Source organism: Colossoma macropomum, unplaced genomic scaffold, assembly GCF_904425465.1.
Source record: "Colossoma macropomum unplaced genomic scaffold, Colossoma_macropomum, whole genome shotgun sequence".
NCBI classification, from domain to species: Eukaryota; Metazoa; Chordata; class Actinopteri; order Characiformes; family Serrasalmidae; genus Colossoma; species Colossoma macropomum.
In genome coordinates, this window is record NW_023494792.1 from 48196157 (window position 1) to 48218995 (window position 22839).

Genomic DNA, 22839 nt, shown 5'->3' on the forward strand with positions numbered 1-22839 from the left:
ATATATATATATATATATATATATATATATATATATAAATATTTGTGTGTGTGTGTGCTAAATATATGTTAAATCAGCAAATTAACAGTAATTGTGTATTAAAATGTGCAGAAGTATGTAGAGGATGTTTTAACTTTTTCTCACACTGAAATCCACAAAACGTCGTGGACGTTGGTCTTCACGGACTTCCAGACGGTTCAGATTTTTGCTCTAACTCAACTCACAACACAAAGTGAGGAAAAATGTGAACAGTCTGGGGGTCCCTGAAGACCGGACTGAGATTGTTGAGGTTGTGTACTGTGTTTAAGCAGGCGGTAGAGGGCAGTGAGGAGGTTTCTCTTACCTTTTTTCCTTCTGTGTTGTCTGCACTGACATAAGAGAGCTTCCGCCGCACATAGAAGAGCATGTCATCCTGACGTGGAGCCCATTTCTCCATAAAGTATGTAGAGAACATCCACGTCCAGAACACAATCCTGTCATCCTTAAAACACCCTGGAAAAAATAAAGAGTCTGCGGTAAACACAACAGCACATGAACAGTACTGAAAAAGACGAGTCACTGCTTTGAATATGTGCACAATTACAGAAGAAAGAAATCCCAATATTGTATTCTGCTTGTTTGTTTGTCAACACTACAGGCAACAATCCAAAATTACCATTATATTGTTTTTTTATAGTTTTAAATAAAACTTCTAGCCAAGATTTAGCTATGTTTCAAGTTCAAGTTTCAAGTTTATTTGTCATTCCATCCATAATTTTGTTCTATTCCATCCGTATTTTTGTGAATTACATAACTGTAAAAAAAACAAATTCAAGACTGCAAGCATGTCCAACATTTGCATACATAGGGGTTAAGAGGTTTTCTTTTGAAAGAAAAAAGTATATTCTGTATCATAGATCTACAGATTTCTAGTACAGAACACAGAGAGATGCAGAGAGAGAGAGAGAGGGAGAGAGAGAGAGATGCAGAGAGAGAGAGAGAGAGAGAGATGCAGAGAGAGAGAGGGAGATGCACAGTGAGAAAACAAAGCACTCTTCAACCCAAAGAAAGTGAGGTAACTCAGAGCAGATTAATTCTCTGCCTATGCTTGTTGCTGAGCAACAGTGTTGCCGTTTGGCAGGTGTCTCGGCCTGTGGCAGTATCAGCCGGGGTTACTGAGTACAGACAACATGTAGACACTGATACAGTAGTGAAAAGGTGCTCAGCTGCAACCTTACAGAGCTGCAGGGTCTACAGGTGTTCTTCCACCTCTGCACTATAATATGATTTCACTAATTAAGCTTTCCTCTCTGCTGAAGTGGGTGGCTCACCAGTGATCTCACATATACACACAATCAAAGTATGAAGACATCCAAAAGTGTGTGGACACCACTCCTAATTACTGAGTTCAGAAGTTTTGGCACACGCACAGCCAAATGGCTACGTAAAATCAAGCACTTAGCCATATGATATCTATAGACGAACACTGGCGGTAGAATGGGTCATACTGAAGAACTCAACTTTAAACGTGGCCTTGTTATAGGATGCCAACTTTGCTACAAGTCAGTTCATGAAATTTCTGTCCTGCTACATCTGTCAACTATAAGTGCTATTATTGTGAAATGGAAGTGTCTAGAAGCAACAACAGCTCAGCCACGAAGTGGCAGACGACACAAACTCGACGACACAAAAAGAATGGGGCTGCTGAAGCGCAGAGCAAAGAAAAAAAAATTTAGTTGCATCATTTACCATAGGAGTTGCAAACTGCCTCTGGAAACAACACTAGCACAAGAATTATGAGTCAGAAGCTTCATGAAATGAATTTCCATGGCTGCACATAGCTGCACACAAGCCTAAGATCACTATGCGCAATGCCAAATGTCAGCTGTAGTGGTGTAAAGCATGGTGCCACTAGACTGTGGAGACTCTCAACCCCATTCAACACCTTTGAGATGAATTGGAACATCAACTATGAACAAGGCCTTTTGCCCTACATCACTGCCTGACCTCATAAATACTCTTTTGACTGAGTAGGCACAAATACCCACAGACACACACTTACATTAATTCTCTTTGTTTTTGGAAAGGGATGTCCAACAAGCTCATATAGGTGTGCTGGCTGGGTGTCCACATACTTTTGGCTATTTATTTATTTATATATACAGAAACTGTGGAAATGTTATTAGTCAGATCATACAGTAACAAAAATGGTGATTCGTGTGAAGGCTTTTTACACAGTGCAAGCCTCGACAGTATCATTACTGCAAAGATAATTATTGCGATAATGATTAACAACCAGTACTTTGTGCAGCCCTACACATTCCACTGACGGGCGAGAAAAAGGTTGATTTAATCTGAAATGCTGACAAGATAATGTTTACATGACAAGATCAGTCAAGTCTCAAAGGGGAAGGACTTAATGATTATCTGCAGCCAGACAGTATCTCTGCATTATTTAGGACAATGGAATATTTATATTACACCGCTTTTACTTCCGTTTACAAGGCAAATATTTATGAGACTGGATTCTAGTTCCTCACTAACATGGTCTACAATATTAAGTCAGATGCGATATATCAGTAGCCTTCTCCTGCTGTGAGCCTCATGCTACAGCCACATCTATAGTCAGGGACCTGCACAATCAGGCCAGTAAATGCTCACATATGTATTTACCTCCTAGCCTGTGATATTTCCAGCGTAAAACTAGAGTTTAATATGTTTATTGTGGTGACGTTAGGTATTCTGCAGTGCAGCTTTATATCCTTCAGCCTCATTCACTGTTTTAACAGAATTCATGGTTTTACATTGTTTCCATGTCTCTTGCTAAAATACCCAGCATTAATTACGCAAAATACATCATACAACCACTGGGAATCTCTGTAGGATCAACCAAAACTAACGCGGTGATCACAGTCATGGTATAGTAAAGTTCTCTCTTAGCATAGCACAGTTTTCAGTCCTGCAAAAAATTAGGAAATAATGGTGGCAAAAAGAGTTTCAACAGAAGACCACTTGTAGATGTCCCTAATGAGCTTTTCAATGGATGGTTCTTTAAAGAACCACTCTTCAAAATGTAAAGGTTTTTCCTAGAACTGTAGGTTGAAGCGAAGAACCAAATTGTAACCTGTATTTAAAGAGGAATTATACTGATTTTTCAAAATGATCTTCATAAATAAATTGTTGAAATGTAAACACAGTAACTCAGAGTGGCTTAATGTACAAACTGCATTGTACAGAAACTCACTGATTTTTTTACTGTGGTGGTGATAGGAACTTGGGGTCATGATGTCTACAACGCAAACATGGCCATTTTATTTACAATCCAAAATGATGAGTGAAATTATATGTCTTCGGGGTTTTTTATATGTAATGTTGATAATGGTAAAATGAGAATGGTAAATCCGGGGAAAAAATGCTTATTTGGGTACTATTTTTCCTTAAAAACAACCTGCATGTACCTCCACCATTACTAGATTAAAAAATAAACGTTTCAGGCCAAAACATTATCTTAAACTGAACAAAAACGAAATGTCTCACGTACCAGGCAGCATTTCTGTAATTATTTCATGTAATAACTTTTTCTGCAGGAGCTTTTAGAGGTTTTGAACACTTTAGATATCTGGCTCCTATCAACACCACTGTGAACAATTCTGACCCTATACGTTTCTCTAGAGTAGAGCATTTCACAACAAACCACTCTGGATAACTTTGTTATTATAATTCAATTATACAGATATTTTAGAAATCTGTGGCATTCCCCTTTAAGAGTGCGAATAATGGATAACTCTTAATGTGAAGCATTTCACAGATTCTTATTGAAATGTATATAAACTGATGCTACTTGATTGAGATTCTGCAAAAAAAAAAACTGTTTCTTCTGTGGGTAAAAGCCAAAGCAGTAACTCCACCTCTTCCTCATTGAGTGAAACTCTCGCTTTCCACTGAAAGATCACTTGTGTGAGCTGACGTACATCACTGACGCGTAAGTGACACCTCACCCTGTTTTATCAAAACTTCTGCACCCAGACTTCTGCATGGGTGGTATCATATGAGACTGAGACAACGGTTGTATGTAGAGGAAAAACATATGATAATAGACTCTGAACTGAATAATACCAGTCACACCCTTCTTAAACATGAACATGTCATCAAGATGATTCACTAGCTGATACTGCCTTTTGACAACTCTTTATGGTTTTGAGGCACATGGCCATATACAGCTTTTTGGAGATGCTGCCTCTAGCCTGCACACCGAAATAAGAGGCATACTGAGATCCAGAGAGTCTTCATATCCAACCACTAAATTTATATACTATTCTTCACAAGAGGAACCCAGGAAAAGTTCAAAACCCATCCTTTAAAGAGAGAAAAACAGAAAAACAGGAAACACATCAAGAGCTTTACACCTCAGGGATATTTGTGCCCTAGGCCAGCTTTATCTTGTTTGGAGTTTTATCTAGTTTAGAGTTAAAAATGACTCCTTCCCAGACTTATGGTCACATGGGTGAGAAAAAAGGAAGCAATTTCAGGAAATTAGGTAAGGAACTGAAATTCTGCTTGATGGGAATTGACCCAAAACAGAAGCGCTATTTATTTTCTGCTTTGGGATTACTGACAGTGTGCTAACAGGCAATCACTCAATATTCTGCCCTGAATACACACCAACCCTGCCTATAAAGATACACTATATGGACAAAAGTATTGGGACTCCTATACATCACACCTACAGGAGCTTTTATGACATCCCATTCTAAATCCAAAGGCATTAATATGGAGTTGGTCTTTGCATCTATAACAGCTTCCACTCTTCTGGGAAGCTTTCTACATTATATTGGAGTGTGTCTATGGGAATTTTAACCCATTCATCCAGAAGAGCATTTGTGAGGTCGGGCACTGATGTTAGACGAGAGGGCCTGGCTCACTATCTCTATTCTAGTTCATCCCAGAGGTGTTTGATGGGGTTGAGGTCAGGGCTCTGTGTGGGCCAGTCAAGTTCTTCCACACCAAACTCACCCAGCCATGTCTTTACGGACCTCGCTTTGTGTACTGGGGCTCAGTCATGCTGGAACAGAAAAGGACCTTCCCCAAACTGTTCCCACAAAGTTGGAAGCATACAATTGTCCAAAAGGTCTTGAATGCTGAAGCATTAAGATTTCCCTTCACTGGAACTAAGGGGTCTAGGCCAACCCCTAAAAAAACAACCCTGTTTCATTTTCCCTCCTCCACCAAACTTTACAGTTAGCACAGTGTTTTTGTGCTGATGTTAATGTCGGATCTCTACACTTATTGAGTCAGCAGAGCGGTGGTGACTTTTATGCACTATGCGCCTCAACACTCAGCAACCCCGCTCTGTAACTTTACATGGTCTGTCACTTCCTGGCTGAGTTGCTGTGGTTCCTAAACACTTCCACTTCACAATAATACCACTCACAGTTGATCATGGAATATGAAGGAACAAAGAAATTTTGCGAACTGACTTGTCGCAATGGTAGCATCCTATCACAGTTATTACGGTACCACGCTCAAATTCAGTGAGCTCTTCAGAATGACCCATTCTTTCACAAATATTTGTGGAAGACTGCATGGCTAGGTGCTTAATTTTATACACCCCTGGCAACAGGACAGAATGAAACACCTAAATTCAATGATTAAGAAACTAAAACCATTCAGAGTGAGTGGAGATGACATTTCTACAACGCTAATGCAACATTTTATTTACAAGCAAAAAATATCAGTGAACCAACACGTTTTTATATGCAACGTTGATAATGGAAAATACTGTTAAATTTGAAAAAATATGTTCTCCTTGAAGATGCCTGCATGGAGCTTTTATAGACATTAAACCAGGGGTGTCCAGTCTTAACCACAAAGGGCTGGTGTGGCTGCAGGTTTTCTCTCCAAACAAGCAGAAGCTCACTTGATGCTACTCATTTAGTCAGGTGGTCCCAGTGTTCAAACAGTCAGGCACGCTTCTCCTTTGTCAGAATGAAAATCTGCAGTCACACTGGACGTTTGCGGATAAGACTGCACCCCCCTGCATTAAATGCTTTGGATGTCTGGTTCCTATCACCACCACTTTAAATTTTGATGCAGTAAGTTTCTCTAGAGCAACATATTTCACATCAAACCGCTTTGAATGAATGACTAAATACTTTCTACTGAAAACATTTTGAAAAGTCTGTGGACTTTACCTTCCAGATGCTGTTTTACTTGGCCTGTCTGTGCTCCATGCATCCACAATGCACTATCTGAAGTTGCTTTTCCAATTTAAAATGATACAGTACTGGACTATGTTGTTGTGACTAAAGGGAACAACGCAGGTTGGGAACAGGAACAACAGAATATGTCACCATAGAACAAAACTAGACTCTATTAGTGTGACCTATCACATTTACACAAAATAAAAATGATTTAATTTTTATTTAATGCACTATACATTTAGGTATTCTGGCAAAAAACAGAGTTGTGAGCTACAACAGTGGTTTTCAAACTGTGGGTTGTGACTCACTGGTGGGCTGCAGAATGAGGACAAGTGTGTCGCGAGGAAGCTACATTGGTGCATTTTTTTTGTTTGGTTTTCTGTGAAAGCATAGGTAAGTGACTTGCAAATGATGCTAGAAGGGACATGTGGTTGCTTACTACATGATATAAGCAACTAGGAACATATAAAAGAATATTTCAGTTTGTCACTCACGACTAGTCATTTCCCATCAATGCATGAGTGACTGTTATGCTGAAAGCATCGATGATCAGAAAACAGAGCTAATCTAATGTAGTTAACAACATGGATCAGAAGTTTCAATAAAACGTATATTGTCCAAATAAATATTAATGAAACGTATTAATGTGTTCACATTTAAGGTCAAAGCTAAAGGGATTACATGGAAGTACTGTCATTATTCGATTAGTTTTGTATTCCACAATCTTAAGCACATAATAGGACAGGCCTATGCATGTTTCATCCTTTTATAACAATATGTCTTAGTGCTTGTTGATTGAAAGAACATATTCAGTAAAGGTAGACTAAAAGCTAAAGACTTTTTTGGTAAGTCTGCATATTTCACTTCATTAAAAATTTGCGAAAAAAACTACCTCTACATTTTGGTCCTGGCATGAAAATATTTGGGAACCCCTGAGCTTCAATTAATTTTTAAATGGGGTTTGCCAATGTTCTCTAAAGCTGGCCCAACCTTGCAACAGTAAGCAGTGAGAATGCATCTGTAGGGCAATTTGCATTTGTGGGTCAGCTGGTGGGCTAATTTCTTCAGGCCACACTTTGTTTGGACAGTATCAATTTGCAACTGAATCTACCAATCTGGAGACTGCATACAATCCTGCCCGTTGCCCAGAGTCCGGCACACATTTATTTCAGCCTCTCCTTCATAGCAGCAGGAGCAGCTTCAGATCAATGGCCACAGATGAGCCAGCACTGATGGGTACTGGGGCATTTCACACCACAGCTCAACATCAGCAAGTGCGCTGAACACAGTCCAGCCTCTAAGCAGCACCAACAGCCAGTAGAGAATGTAGTGGAGCAGACTGGAGCTCACTGAGCATAGTGGCACCTACAAAAGAGTCATCAAGTGAGGCCTACAGTCTAAGACTTGAATACAATGGGTTCCTGAGAGCTCCAACTGGCTAAGAAGGTTTCATTCTAGTGCCAAGACCTGAAACCAAATCCTGACAAAGCCACAGCCATCTGTGGTCAAGAGCCCAAGAGAACACAACTGGCCAAGCTGCTCCCTTTGAGTAAGAAGGATGGCTGTCAGTCTACAGCGATGCCAGCCAACATTGTGTGTCTGGCGGTTCATGTGCGCAGATCAGATGGGTAGCACTTGCCTCTAAAACGTTTTCTGCTGTCGTTGCATGACAAGCAGTTTGAAAAGATGTGGTAACCGGCCTAATGTGTCTCAAAGAGACGCTTGCCTTCACAAACCCAGACTGGCTGGACCCAAATGATGGGGTGATTTAGACGTAGAGGTGTCACAATCAGGGTTATCATATTTTGGAAAAATTCACTGGTCTTTATTTTATTTATTTTTGTTATTTGTTATTTTTAGTTTTAGTTCAGTTTCAATTGCTATTACATTAACAATTAGGCCCAATCCCATTTCTTTTTTTTTTACCCCTACCCCTTGTTTTCAAATGTCACCCTAACCCCTTGGAACTGAGTTAACTACAAGGGGTAGTGGTTGAAATCTTGCCCTACGAAATGGGACAACCCTCAAAACACTGCCTCATTAACAGGCTACTAGCAGTGCTCTGTAGGCAACCCGGCCCGTCTTCAGTGATAGCAGAGAAGGGAAAAGTTCAGCAACCTCGCCGCTGGGCTTTAGTTACATTTAGGGCATCATATCCTTTCAAAGAGGGGTATAAGACAATTATTTATTATCACCCACCGCTAATTCTTTGGTGATACGAAGCTGAAGTCATCTAGTCGCTAGCTTCTTGTTTGTATTTTCCCGTTCCACCTTAAATGGTGCAGCTGTTACATTCTGGCGCTTCAGGCATCAGCACTGCTGGACTATTCTTCTTCTTGGTCCAAAAGCTGCTAGGAATAATCTGCCTACGTTTACTCTTAATCTCAATAGTTTCTCAATTGCACCAGGCACATCTGTAAAAAGCTTTGGTGTCACGATCGATCCCGATCTGGCCTTCGATGAGCATATTACCAATATTACCAGAATAGCTTTCCTCCACCTGCGTAACATCGCTAAATTAAGAACTGCACTGTCGCTACAGGATGCAGAAACGTTAGTTCACGCCTTTATTTCATCTAGGTTTGATTACTGTAACGCTCTGCTTTCTGGTTGTTCCAGCCAAAACCTTAACAAGCTTCAGTTAGTCCAGAACGCTGCAGCCAGAGTTCTCAGCAAAACCAGGAAATTTGACCACATTAGCTCAATTGTGTGTACCTTACACTGGTTGCCAGTTAAATTCCGCATTGAGTACAAAATTCTTTTACTGACGTATAAAGCTTTGAATGGCCTGCTTCTCAGTACCTCAGTGACCTTATTTCCTCTATCAACCGACACGCCCACTTAGACCACAAGGTGCTGCTCATTATTAGTACCTAGAATTGATAAAGTTACGTCAGGGGGAGGAGCCTTTTCATACAACACCCCCCAGCTTTGGAATAACCTACCAGTCAGTGTTCGGTACTCAGACAGAGCCTCCATCTTTAAATCTAGGCTAAAAACGTACCTGTTTAGTTGAGCCTTTGGTTAATTAGTTTTCCTGTTAGAAAAAGGCGCAGATCTGGGAAAGAGAGTCTTATGGTATGGGAATGTTGGTGCTGAACTAACTATCTGTCCCCATTACCCGCCTCTGAAACACCTCCGTTTGGAGGGCCATGTAGCCCTAACACTTCACCCTACTCCTCTATCTCGACAAAAATTGGGACACCCTAACCCTAGATGTGAACGTGCAAAACTGAGGGCTAAGTGCTAAGTGGTAGGGGCAAGGGGTGAAATGGGATTGGGCCTAAGTCACATTAACCGTTTTAGTTTTGTTTCAGTTTTTAGTATTATGATGATCATTGTGATAGAGGGTATTTGATAAGAGTAGAATATATTTAACACCACTGCCATTGTGTTACTCTGTGTACATGTTTATGTATCAGCATCAGCAGATATGTACATGAAAAATATTAGATATCAGCATTGGCCCACATTTCCCATATCAGCACCTATTCAATACAGCTATGTAAAGAAAATCAAATAAACTATTAAGGGTTCTTGGTAACTGTTAAGAACATATTTAGGGAATGTAAATGTTACAGGGGTGGGCTGCACATGTTGAGATGTATGTGAGGAACTTGCACTCGCAGTGAACTGCAACACAACATCAAGCGACCTTTGGACATAGCGTTTATTTCTGGATGCCTGAACAGCCTCTTCTACGAAAAAGCACACACACACACACACATCCTGCGTAGAAAGTCAACAAATCAATGCTGTCTTCCTCAAAGCAGCAGCTCTCAAGAGCTCTGAGTCAGTAAAAGCATAAAAACACACATACACACCTGCAGAACTCACATACTGAGAAAGATTACGTAAAGGTGATTCATCTGAAATGTCAGTATGTGAGGTTGAGGAACGCTGACAGTTCAGGAGACAAGCTAAAAGATCAAACAGTCCCCAGAAAGCATCAACACGTTTTAAAAATAATCACACCAAATCAAACAGAATGTGGACGAATTGTCCACCAAAGCCTTTGAACTAACGCCTCTCTGTATTCAGCCAGGAAATGCAACAGAGAACAGAAAATCAATGTTTTCTTGTTTCTCATTAACAGGACGGCTTTGTTGCAAGGGGTGTGGAAACGGAGAGGAGAGATGACCTCTGGACGGATTCCAGTGAGTCTCGAGGGGGTGACCTTGATTTGGGCAAACGTGAGCAGAGCAGCCTGGCATACGAACCCTATGACTCCACTACAGGATGAAGAAAAAGTGGAAACGTAATAAAAATGAATAGTCCTAGATTAGTACCTGTGGGTCTCAGACCATAATAACTATTCACTGATAATGACTGCAGATATGAACTAGGGCTGCATAATATGGTGAATGTAGTAGTATTGCAACTGTATTGCTACATATTGTGAAATGCCTTGAAATATATAAAACACAATGATGAATCAGTAATGTGACGTGGTTAAAGACTGGCTTGCATTATTTTCCAGGAATGCAAGATAATATCAGAACCATATCAGTGCTGGTAGATAACTGCTTAAAAAAATGACTGGCATCAAACAGATGTTGAAAAGCAGAATGCTTCAGCAACGCAAGGCTACTGTGCTAAAATACCCGCATTTTATTCATTTTACTGCATTTGTACCTCTATCGAAATGAATTCATGGTACTAATTCAGCTATATCTAGCCATAATTCCTACATTTTATAACTGTCCATCATCAGCATCAGCAGATATTTACATGAAAAATATTGACTTCAGCATCTGCATCAACTCCTGTTTAAGGTGCATTTCTACTGAACACATCAAAATAACTTACATTTGTTGGATTATGCAAAAGTCTTGATTCATCTAAACATCCAAAGAACAACCCTGATTGGTCAGAATGCTCACAGCAGACAATAAAAGATTCAGTAGTCAGGTCTTAATGGAAGCACATTCCCACCAGGAAGAGGCGTCTGTTTTTTTTTTTCTCCTTCTCTGTTTATAGCTGGAATAAGTCAAAATATTGACTTATGATCTTGAAATAATGGCTTATTATTTAATATTCACTTAGTATCTCAACATAATTACTATTTTTTTCTCAAGATTTTCAGATGCTATGTGAAAGTAATGAGTTACTAAATTTGAAGAAAGTGTAAATTTGTTACAAAATACACAGGTCTTTATTTTGATATTGGTGGTCATTACTCCTTCTGATAAATCTTTAACATTGGGATTGGACAACTTCTTGTTGCTGTTTTCTTTTGTTGTAATGTCTATATTTTACATCATAAGAGTGCAGAAACAGAAAGCAGTGGCAAACATAATGGCTCAGGAAATGACCGGTTATCAGAGTCAGACATCTCTATCTTATATCCCTGTTATTTATTATAGTTATTTACTGGTATCTGCTGCCTTTTTGTCACGCTCTGGAACAAGAGCCATGCAAAAATGGATATGTGTGATCAGTCTTATGACTTTATTCTATTCACATCTGCATTATTTATTTGATCTTTTTATCAGAAGTGCTTATTCACCTCAAGCGAGCATATAAAGTTGTATGAAAATTTAAACATGAATAGAATCATAGTTGATTTATTTTTGGCTCTTGCCTGTTGCTACAAAAATTGCCTTCTGTGATATCATCTATAACTGCAAAATGCTACTACTGCACTATTACCAAATATTTCACTGTGCAGCTCTAACATGATATTCAACTACCAGTGATTGTGATTGGCTCTGTAATTGGCTTTGTACTAGCACACTGAAACCTCTGCTATTCATTCAGAGAGTGAGTGCGACCACCACACAAGCCCGCCACGCTCTGGGCAGCAAATTGGCTCACAAGCAAGCAACTTAATCCACGGTGACTGAGCACATTGCCATAACTAAGCTCACACACCTCTTTTCATTCCCAGACACACACAATATTGAACTGTGGCAATTACTAGCCATCAATTATGCAAAGTCCTAAACTGGAAAGCAAGAGAGGGGCCGCTGGGAGACGGAGTGGCTGATACAAATTAAGACCGGACTCAGAGAGCATGCTGGGAGGACAAAGAGGGCATCACTGCAGGCCAGACTGACTCTCACCGTAATTAGATAATGGTCTACACTTCAGTCTCACATAAAGAGACAATGGATAAGGGGGTGGAGAGAGAGATAGAGAGAGAGAGAGAAAGAAGAGAAAGAGAGAAGTTTGATGGATGTAGCAACAGTAACTAGGGAAGGCGGGACTTTGCAAACAGTCAAATAGCACTGTGTAAACTGCATGTCTAAATCATCACACACGATGTGTTTCTGTCACTGTATGACAAATAAATATGAACATGGGAAAAGTACAGAGAAAATTCATTGTTTTTAACCGGCACTGTGGGACCGCCACTGCTTTTGACAATACAAACTAAACTTTTAATTTTCCTGTTGGAGCTCACTTCAACTTTACGGACACATACAACTGGCCATGTACCACCCTGTGAAAACAAACTTGTTTGGAGTTTTGGCCACAGTAGATGTTGGTAGGTGACTTTTCCTGAATATCTTTTTAACATTTAACCCCTTAAACTCACTCTCATAACTACGCAACTTACATAATATCTTCACAGTTGTTTATAGCGGTTCATAGAGGTGGTCTGAATAATTGGAACACTTGAGTATCTGTTCATTACGTTGATAAACATTTCTCTGTTTAGGATTTGGATGCTTAGTCCTTTTTAAGGTACAATAATTGTAACCTAAAATAAATTTCATAACCAAAGGCCTTTAGCCAGAAGAGTTCCTGTGAACATTTTGGAAAATGCACACGTAATACATAAATTATAGCTGGTTTAAAATGCGTGCTAAATTCATGCCAGGCGTCTACTTCGCCACGCCTCAGAGAGTAACAAACCATACCACATTCCACACTGCCACTGAAGCTAAAAGACAAAAGACACCTAGGATAATCAGATGATAAGAAAGAAGTACAAAACAGAGTCTGCCTCTGACTCCATCATGTATCTGCGACATGTGGGAATATCAGCTCTTTTTACTCCGTTTCTTTTCTAATACAGCAGTTTTACAGCAGGTTTAAAACTGGACAGCACAAAAGGCAGATCTCTTTATTCTGACAAAATCACAATCACAAGGCATTAAAGCTGTAAGAAGACTCTCCATCATACACGGTTAGTACAGCGCAGGAGCTGCTCTGCAACTTCCATACCAACAAGATCATCACATTTTAGTAAATTATTATTTTAAATATACTGTGGCTGCAACTAGTGACTACTGTCATCATCAATTAGTTGGTCCATCATAATTTTGATTAATCGATTAGAGAGAAACAAAAATCGAATAGTTTAGCCGAGCAATTTAGTACGAGTGGATCAGACACAGCAGTGCTGCTGGAGTTTTTAAACAGCTCAGTGTCACTGCTGGACTGAGAATAGTCCACCAACCAAAAATATCCAACCAACAGTGTCCTGTGAGCACTAATGAAGGACTAGAGGACGACTAACACAAACTGTACAGCAAAGGATGAACTACTGCCTCTGACTTTACATCTACAAGGTGGACCCACAAGGTAGGAGTGTCTAATAGAGTGGACAGTGAGTGGACACAGTGTTTAAAAACTCCAGCAGCACTGCTGTCTGATCCACTTACACCAGCACAACAAATACACAAACACACACCACCACCACGTCAGTGTCACTGCAGTGCTGAGAATGATCCACCACCAACATAATACCTACTCTGTGGTGGTCCTGTTGGGGTCTAGACCATTGAAGAACAGGGTGAAAAGGCACTAACAAAGTATGCAGAGAAACAGATGGACTACAGTCTGTAACTAAAGAATCACAAAGTGTGTCTATCAGGGGTGCAACGATTATTCAACTTAGTCGACTAAAATCGATGACTGCATTAGTTGGCAACTATTTTAACAGTCGATTAGTTGGTGACATCATCACGCGTGTTTCTCGCGCTCACTAGGAATGTTTTGACATTTCCGTTCACTGAAGAGTTGACAAAAGCGCAATGGCAGCCTCACGAACAAAATCCTCAAAAGTGTGGAAGCATTTCAAGCCAAACTCAGAAAAAAGGTTGTCAGTTGTGTTATTGGTAAAGCCGACCTTAGCTGGCACGGAAGCATTCTGGAGCATCTGAAAAGGAAACACTATGGCTCGCTGCATGAAAAAGATTAATCTCGGTAAGATAGTTGTGCACTGTATAAATTTAAAATTTAATGCAGATTGATTTTTTTTTATTTATTTGATTAAAGGAAAACTGATTTAGTTTAAATTTAGTCAAGCTAAACTTAAAAGCTGACAGTGAAATAAGAGTTATTTGGTCATTTGGTGATTCATAATTCGAATAATCGATTATTTGTTTCAACAACCGACAGATTATTCGACTACCAAATTAGTCGTTTGTTGCAGCCCTAGTGTCTATACAGTAAACAGACCTAATAAAAGTGACAAAGGGTATAGAAACAAGGAGGTGTACCTAATGAAATGGCTGGTCAGTGTGTGTATGAACATGCGCATACACACACCAACAACAGGCCCAATCCTGACTTTCCTCTTGACAGAGCTCAAAAGGCTGTATGTTATTTCTGACTAGCTTCTGATCAATACGTTTAACATTAGTGCTGCTGAGAGTCAGGCAGTGAGGACTGTGTGAGGCGGACTTGATGTGCCACTCTTTAAGAACATTACTCTTCATCAATTCCCCCTCAAGGCGTGATTCCTGGACAGTGAGCAGGATTGTAGAGCTACGGCCAGAGAGCTCTGTTCAGCAAGCTGCGTTAATGAGAGTAGTAGAAACAGCAGCGAGCTTTCTCCAAACTTTTTCACTTCCTCTGGCAACTCACTGAGATATTTAACAGTGGTTTTCAGAACACAGGTTAAATATAAACTCAGATTATAAAGGTGAAGCTGAATGTGTTTGGAGAACAGGCTGATTTTAAATAAAGCCATTAAAATTAAGACTGTATGTAGTATGTACTAAGCAGGAATGAACTGCAGAGTGAAGATGCTCAGATATTTTAGACATCTTAGATCAAATAAAAAAGACTACTGTGCTATCATGATGAAAACTACACTTAACAAGCACGATTTTTAGGACTGTGAGCAGCACAAATATCGGAGCAAGTAGGCCTTTCCTGTGACAGGATTAATGTTAGCAGGGCAATGAATTAAACAGCACATTAACAGCAGCCTTTGGAAGCCTGCAGCTCTGAAAATGAATTATTTAAGCAGGGCCATACGTCACTGAGAGATGACTGGGGCAACGAGATAACAAAAGAGCGAGTGTGTGAAGTACAAAGGCCATCTTACAAGACACTCCAGCCAATGACCACTGCTCTCTGAGGAAGGATAAACAATATATTACACAACGTTACATCACTTTGTAAATTAGTAAATATAGGACTCCAAGGAGCAACAGTAATATGGATCAGCATGTATTTTATATCACTATGTAAAAGAAGCAGTAACACTTTACTGAAGGACAGCGTTCATTAGTCTACACAACTGCTACATAAGCCTTTCATGACAACTGACATAAGATGCACACATTCAGAACACATTTCACATCGCTACAGAAACGCTTACTATTGAATGTTTCATCAGAGTAACAATAAAAGATGACTGAAGTGTGGCATTTATTCTGATTCATTTGTTTGCTTCCTCGAAAAGGCAGAACAAAAACTACACCTTTCAGCTTTGTTAGATCATTTTCAACTTTGTTAGATCACTTTCTTTACATCAGAGTGTTATAAACTGATGGGCTGCAATGTGAGGACAAGTAGGTCATTTGGGACCTACATAAACAAACAGTCTAACAACATCAAAGAACATTTAAGGACAACATTTCTCAATGCATGATTGCAAGAAATTTAGGGATTTCACCATGTACAGTCCATACATTATTTATAGATTCAAAGAATCAAGATAAATCAAGAAACAAAGCGGAAAACCAATACTGAATGCCTTAAAAACCAACATGGTTTTGTAATGATTATAATCACATTGGCTCGGGAATACTTCAGAAAACACTTGCCAGTAAACACAGTTTGTCACTGCACACTACAAATGCAATTTAAGAATGCAAAGGCAAAGTGGAAGCCATATATCAACAACACCCAGAAACACCACTGACTTCTCTGGGCTAAAGCTTATCTGAGATGGACTGACACAAATTGGAACCTTATGCTGGAGTCCACATTTCAAATTAGTTTTGGAAATAACATGCATTGTGTTCTCCAGGCCAAAGAGGAAAAGGACCGTACAGATTGTGGAAAATTCCACTTTCACGAATGCAACAATTGGTGTCCTTAGTTTCCAGACATTTATTGAATGTTCTTAAAAGGAAAGGTGATGTACTAAAGCGGTAAACATGCCCCTGTCCCAGCTTTTTCGGAACATGTTGCAGGCATCAAATTTAGTGCATTTTTTCAAATGAATACAGGTCATATAGGAAGTCACTGCTGTCTATTTTCATTTTTATTTTCCTTTTTTTACATTTATTTGTTTTTATTTACATTTGTACTAACTTTTTTAGAATTAGGTTTGTAGAACTGAAGTGGTAACCCATCTGTTTCTCCAGTCAGTTGTAACTGAAGTTCACTTATTGAGTGTTGTGCCAAAGGTGACGGTAGGGGTGTGTGGCGGCTGTGCTCAAAGCTTCAAGGCTATTTTTGCCCGCTTGCTGTGAGCTACCTGTCACTTTAAGCATGTACAAAATGCTTAAAATATGTTACACTTTGCTGCCATGCTGTGTTGCTTCTGGAATACAACAAGCTTGCTATAGTCAAATTAATCAACAGTGATTAATCAACAGTTCAGAGCTATCTAGCCTACTAAGTTAGCTGACAACATGGATCAGAACAAATTTACTAAACATTAGTAAACTTCATTAATGTGTTTATGCTGAAAGAGATTAATTTATTACATCTAAATACACAACAAATGAATTTCTCCCTATTGTATAATTTTTCTATTTCACAATCTCACAAATTATGTAACAGGGTTTGCACTGAAATTTGAGTCACCAAACTCGGTCAAAACTAATGGTTTTAAGCGAAAATAAGGAAGAAAGGGTGAAAAAAAAACAACGTTCATGTAGTTTGAGCAGCACTAGATCAACAGTGAAAATGCTAGTTATGTGGAACTATTTCATGGTTTTATGAGGGACATGAGTGATTTGTAATAATAATAATAATAATAATAATAATAATAACAATAATAATAATAGTAATGATAATAATAATATAGTAATGATAATAATAATCTGTTCATGCTGAGTATCAAGAGGGGTATAACACCCAAGAACTTCTCCACTACAGGCTTGAAGCTGACATTAATTGAAAGTTCACTTGAAAATATGACTTCCTGCTCGTTACGCAGAATACAACGAAACAACAGAAGTGTCGCCACAGGTTTTGAAAGGAAAATCTTCACACTGACAGGGAAAAAGTACCAAGTATAACTACAAAAATAAAGGAATTCACTGCCTTTGAACATCAACCGTTTGTTCTCTGTTGAGGACTTTGGATTTCATGACACATACTGTAGCCTACATACTGTAATTATTTAGTAAGTTCCTTCTATTTAAATGTATTGTATTTTCAATTTATCGTCAGACTTTTCTGGTTTTCAGCTTAGTGTGTCCTGAACTTCGGTTTTGGTTTCAGCCAAAAATTTTCATTTCAGTGGACAACTATATGTAACAATGCGGGCCTATGAACTGTCATCATAAAGTTTGGAAACCTCAGCTTTACATAACAAAATAAATGCAACAATAAAATTGAGAAATTATGTTATTAAAGGAGAAGCGTAGGCAGAAATTGTGCTTATTTTGTATCAGCATTAAAAGGTTAAATGAAGGCATAAAACTCATTAGGATTCAAGGTTAGTCTGATTTTTGTAGGACCACATTCAATTAGATCAATCACAAGATGTTTTTTCTTTGAGAGGCTATCAGGTATTTGGTCAAAGTTGATCAAAATCATTGGGCCTAAGTTACTGCTGACAACAAAGCAGAGAAAGAATGGGGTCTAAGTTCACGAAAAGTAGAAACACAGAACACTGATACCAGCCTGAAGAGTAAACATGTGAAGAGGCAGTTAACAAGATCATGACTAAGTGACACCACTGAACTCGTGACAGGAGAAGCAGAAGTGTGAAATCAACTAACTCTGATTCAAACAGTGTTGTCATATAGCAGAGTCCACTCCAGGTTCATATAGCAAATATAGCATCAATAACCAGACCCAAAGGACTAGAGAAGCCATAACACACCGGCTGATGATGCAGTGCACCGACCAGACACATTGATAGAAGCGCCAGCCTAATAATAGCTCAGAGGCTCATTTAAAATACACTGATGTTCTGGTCCTGGGCTTCTGAGAGCCTTAAACCTCATTTGACAATTGAGAGCTTAAATCACTATTCTATTTTAAACCTTTTAGAGTCAGAAGCCAAATCATCTTCGAGCTCTTTACTGTATGCTGCAACGATGTACAGGATCATTTTAACAGCTATCCAACACAGAGCTGATGATAGAGCTCGTTTTACCATGAAAGCAAACTGCAAGCAAATCTTACAGAGTCTGATTCTGGTTCTTTTTGGCAGTGTACCTCCTCTTGATACTAGATCTCTAACATCTAATGTCCCTTGTAGAATCCATTAAATAGTTGCACTAAAATTGCTTTAACACGTCTGCGCTGACCGATGCAGGAGAGCAAACTAAAGTGTTCCTTGTTTACATTATTATTCAAAGGATATTTTGAGGGTTAGATTTGACGTTTTGTTGTAGTCCTATTTAATCTGTTTTTTTGGGGCCAAAATATTCAGCACTTTTTCTCCTTCCGAGGAACACTTAAAGTGCCATTTTTGACCATTTTCAGCCAAAATTTCAGTACATGTCTAACAATTTATATTCTAAAAAATCAAAAAATATATGCCAACATTATGCAAATTAGTTATTTTATTTTCTTCATTTAATTATTACTTTTGTGCAATTATTCTGATCTATTTAAAAATATATACAATAGAAAAGGTTGCACTTAAGTACGGGATACAAGCAGAACATCAGTAACTAATTAACTGCACATACATGTACACTGAATGCCACTTCAAAGATTACAAAAAGATTACAACCTAAAGTTTCAGTCTGGCAAATAATGCTGGGGTATATGCAAATTAAACAAAGATCCGCTCTCCAAAGAGTGTCAACAGGCCAGTTTGACAAGATTTTTGTTTTAATTCAAACAACTGAGGAGAACCGCTGCAAAAGTGTAGTAATAGTTGATGCTAATCCAAATGGTTACTACAAAATACTAACTAATATTTCATGCTAATCTAGATGACAATTACATGGTAATTATACAGTAGTTATATTACCATCAGGGAAAATGTAAGCTATAAAGTAAGACCCTCACATGTGGTACTTCATGACTTAATTCACGGTGACACAATTCCACAGATGATAATCTTTCACCTAAATCTACTTTATTGTCCAAGCTTGATACCCATATGTACTGAACACAAAGTGGTTACATAAACGTCTTCTGGAGTCCTCACTTTGGCTCTCATCTACGCAAAGGATTTAAATTGATTATTTTTCCAGAAGCTGTTTTGCTCTTAAACAAATCACACTGCAGAAAAGCCTGACCAGGATCAGGAGTTGACCCCTGCTACTTTGCCAGAACTTACTAAACTCTACTGTTCAGTATTAGGTGATCATCCAATGCATTTTTCACTGTTTCTTTGTTCTTACCTACAGGTTTCACAGCATATTGCACTAATTTTCAAGGTCATATTGTTTAATTTGTGTATTTCAATGACTGACAACAGATCTGGACATGAAAGAAGTCAAGCTGTCAATGTTTTGTGATTGATGTTTTAAAATCCAGCCATTCAAAGTCCCATTATGCCTTGCCACCTCTACTTCTAACTGCAGACTATTTCAGTCTATTATTTTATGTGATGTTCAAAACAAGCTTGGCCCTGAAGGGTCACACAGCAGGCATAGTCACTGAATGAGGGAAGGGCAGGTCCAACTGGCCAGCACGTTAATCTGTAACAAGCACTACCAGAAAGATGGTGAAAAGGACAAAATGAAAGAGCAAATGTAGTGGACCAAACACAAAGACTACAAACTGCAGTAAAATAAACTAAATGCAACTTCATTCAGACATTAGTACAGTATTTTTATTGGCCTTTTTTGGGGCCTAGATCATTCTATGATTCATTTCCGTTCTTCTGCAGGATAAAGCACACCCCGGCTGGTGAATGACTCCCCATCTCCAAAGCCAGAAGGACTTCTCAGTGGGACAGAAGGCCATGGTACCCCAAACCCATATGGTCTACCAAAGCCAGCCGCTGCCAGTTTTTTATCAGACTCATTGATGGTAGCGCTGAATAGGGATGTTAGGGATGTTAGGTCTAAATAAAGCTATAAAGCTACTACTTTACAGAGCTGAATACCTAACTGCATTGGTTTTCTGCACAGTGCAGTGCGTTTATACTTGAAGTGAATACCAACATAGTTTTTAAAGGGAAAAAGACAGCACTGTTGTACTATGTTAGCATTAGTAAGCACTCTTCACTGGGGGCCCACACACACTGTAGTTCCTGAGTAAGCCAATGCCTGAGTCACTGGACTGGGTAATTGATATGCACAGACAGGGCCACTGAGTTAGTGCGGCCTTCTGAAGAGATTGCAGTGCTCCCTACAGTGATAGAGAAGCCTCAAGCATAACCAGCCCTGTGACCTGAAGAAGAATCAGCCGAACAGCAGCCCTATAAGCAGAGGAATGCTGGTTAAACATTACCATAGGGCACGAATGCGCTCTCGTAAGCAATTGAGCTCCTATGGAATGGAACAGCGATTTCAGTTCCCTCCGAAAACGCCTGGGCCAAGCCTCAGACTATGTATAGTCTGTATAACATTCCCTTGATATTATAGCCTACGATATGAAGAGGCGCCAGAACCTCGGCTAAAAGAAGAGGCACACTGCTTGGCCTACAAACGGCAAGTTTGCGAACAGGCACTGCTCCGCCGGGAACAGGCCGGGAGCGTTTCATTTTTATTTTTGAATTCAGTTTTATTCATGAGCCCTGCGTCTCAGAACACTGAAGAGGGCTTCATTTAAAAACTGTCCCCTTCATATGATAATTTATCTTTTAATGTAATTGTGCACACCTGGTCAGCAAAGCAGGATACAAACAGAATGAAAGCCGGATCGCAGGCCAGGTGCCAGTCCTTGTCATTAGAGAGGATTTTAGACTCAGGCTGGAAATACAGTCATCTTCTTTGTTGCGTTCATAATGCCCTTGTCTAATGTTATGATTTCAAAACCCCACACTTTAAGTCTAATAAGAAATCCTTTCATACGGCTTGCCTCTCTGTGTACTGAAAAACTGCACTGGCACGGTATGCTTAAATATAACAAAGCGGCACTCTGGCCAAAATGAACAATGTAATCAGGGCTACATCTGTTGTAAACATGTCTGCTCGCCTTCCTCATCTGTGCTGCAATAGTCCTTAGAGTGAGATTTTCCTGTTTTAATAGCTAGGGAACCCCCTTCTGATGATATATTCTGATGAGGAGGAACTTTTGAAAAACCACAACTGCTTTGGGGCAAGTTTCTTGATTTTTTCCCCTAGCTGATCAATGCAGAAGAAAACCAGACAACTAACATTACTGCTATGAGGCTATAATGCCAAATACTGTAGTGAGAGAATATTGATCACTCATGGACAAAAACACAAAAAGGATAGAAAAATTGATAATTATGATGAAGCAAAGGGATGCAACACTGTACTTCAAAACAGATTACATTAGTTTTAGGCCCAAATGCCCCTTTGATATACTGATCTACTGACACAGAGTATTACTGTATGCTAACCATGACCTTGTTTATCTGGCTAAAAGTGCTTTGTGGTGTAGCACAGCCTGCTTTGTCTTGGGCAGGCCACTTCTGACGTTACCTCTAGGGCTTTCTTTAACTTTTTACTAACAAGGCATGAAAAATGTTGCATTTTTTTGCACTCAACATGTTCCTCCGTTATTGAGACTTACAATTTATTCACTCCAGCTGGAGAGAAATAGGCAGTGTTGTCTTTCACCTCACGACCAGCACTGTAAAGCTCAACGGCATGACGTCATTACCGTCCAACAACATAACATAAGCGCTGCTTAGCTTAGCTTAACTCGACCTACTGAAAGACAGTCTTACGTGTTTTAAGGTTAGTTTTGGTACATGACAGGTATTTTGTAGGATTTGGATTGGTTTTTATAACAGACAGCGTCCTTGTACACACCACAGCGAGCTTTATTTCTGGGGCAAGGCTGTTGTTGGTGGTGTTAGCGCAGCTAGCCTGAACGAAACTGAAGTTGAATTGTTGTTCGAATTTTCCGTTCCACCTTAAATGGTCCGGCAGTTCTATCCTGCCCCAGAGGGACAGAATGCAACTGCCGCACCACTTAAGGTGGAATGGAAAATTTGAACAAGAAGCCGATGAAGGCAGTGGCGCTGGAGGCTGAATGAAGACTCACCCAGTCCGCTCATCTCTTGCCGGCTGTTCAGGCGGCTCCTCTCGTCGGCGATGGCCTTCAGCATGTGCTGCAGAGACTGGTCCAACTCGCCGTTCTCCTCCTCCGCTGGCACCGCCGTCTTACCGTAACTTGGAAAGGACGCCAT

At 39.5% G+C, this 22839-nt stretch overlaps 1 protein-coding gene across 1 annotated transcript in view; it reads right to left on the reverse strand.

Annotated features, from left to right (window-relative positions):
* The window catches only part of kiaa0930 (KIAA0930 ortholog), a 49807-nt gene extending 26968 nt beyond the window's left edge, over positions 1-22839 (reverse strand). Inside the window, exons 1-2 of the mRNA XM_036577410.1 lie at positions 22695-22839; positions 344-492 (exon numbers count right to left, since the gene is read on the reverse strand). Coding sequence (XP_036433303.1) covers positions 344-492; positions 22695-22839 — 294 coding nt within the window. The remainder of the gene's footprint in view (positions 1-343; positions 493-22694) is intronic.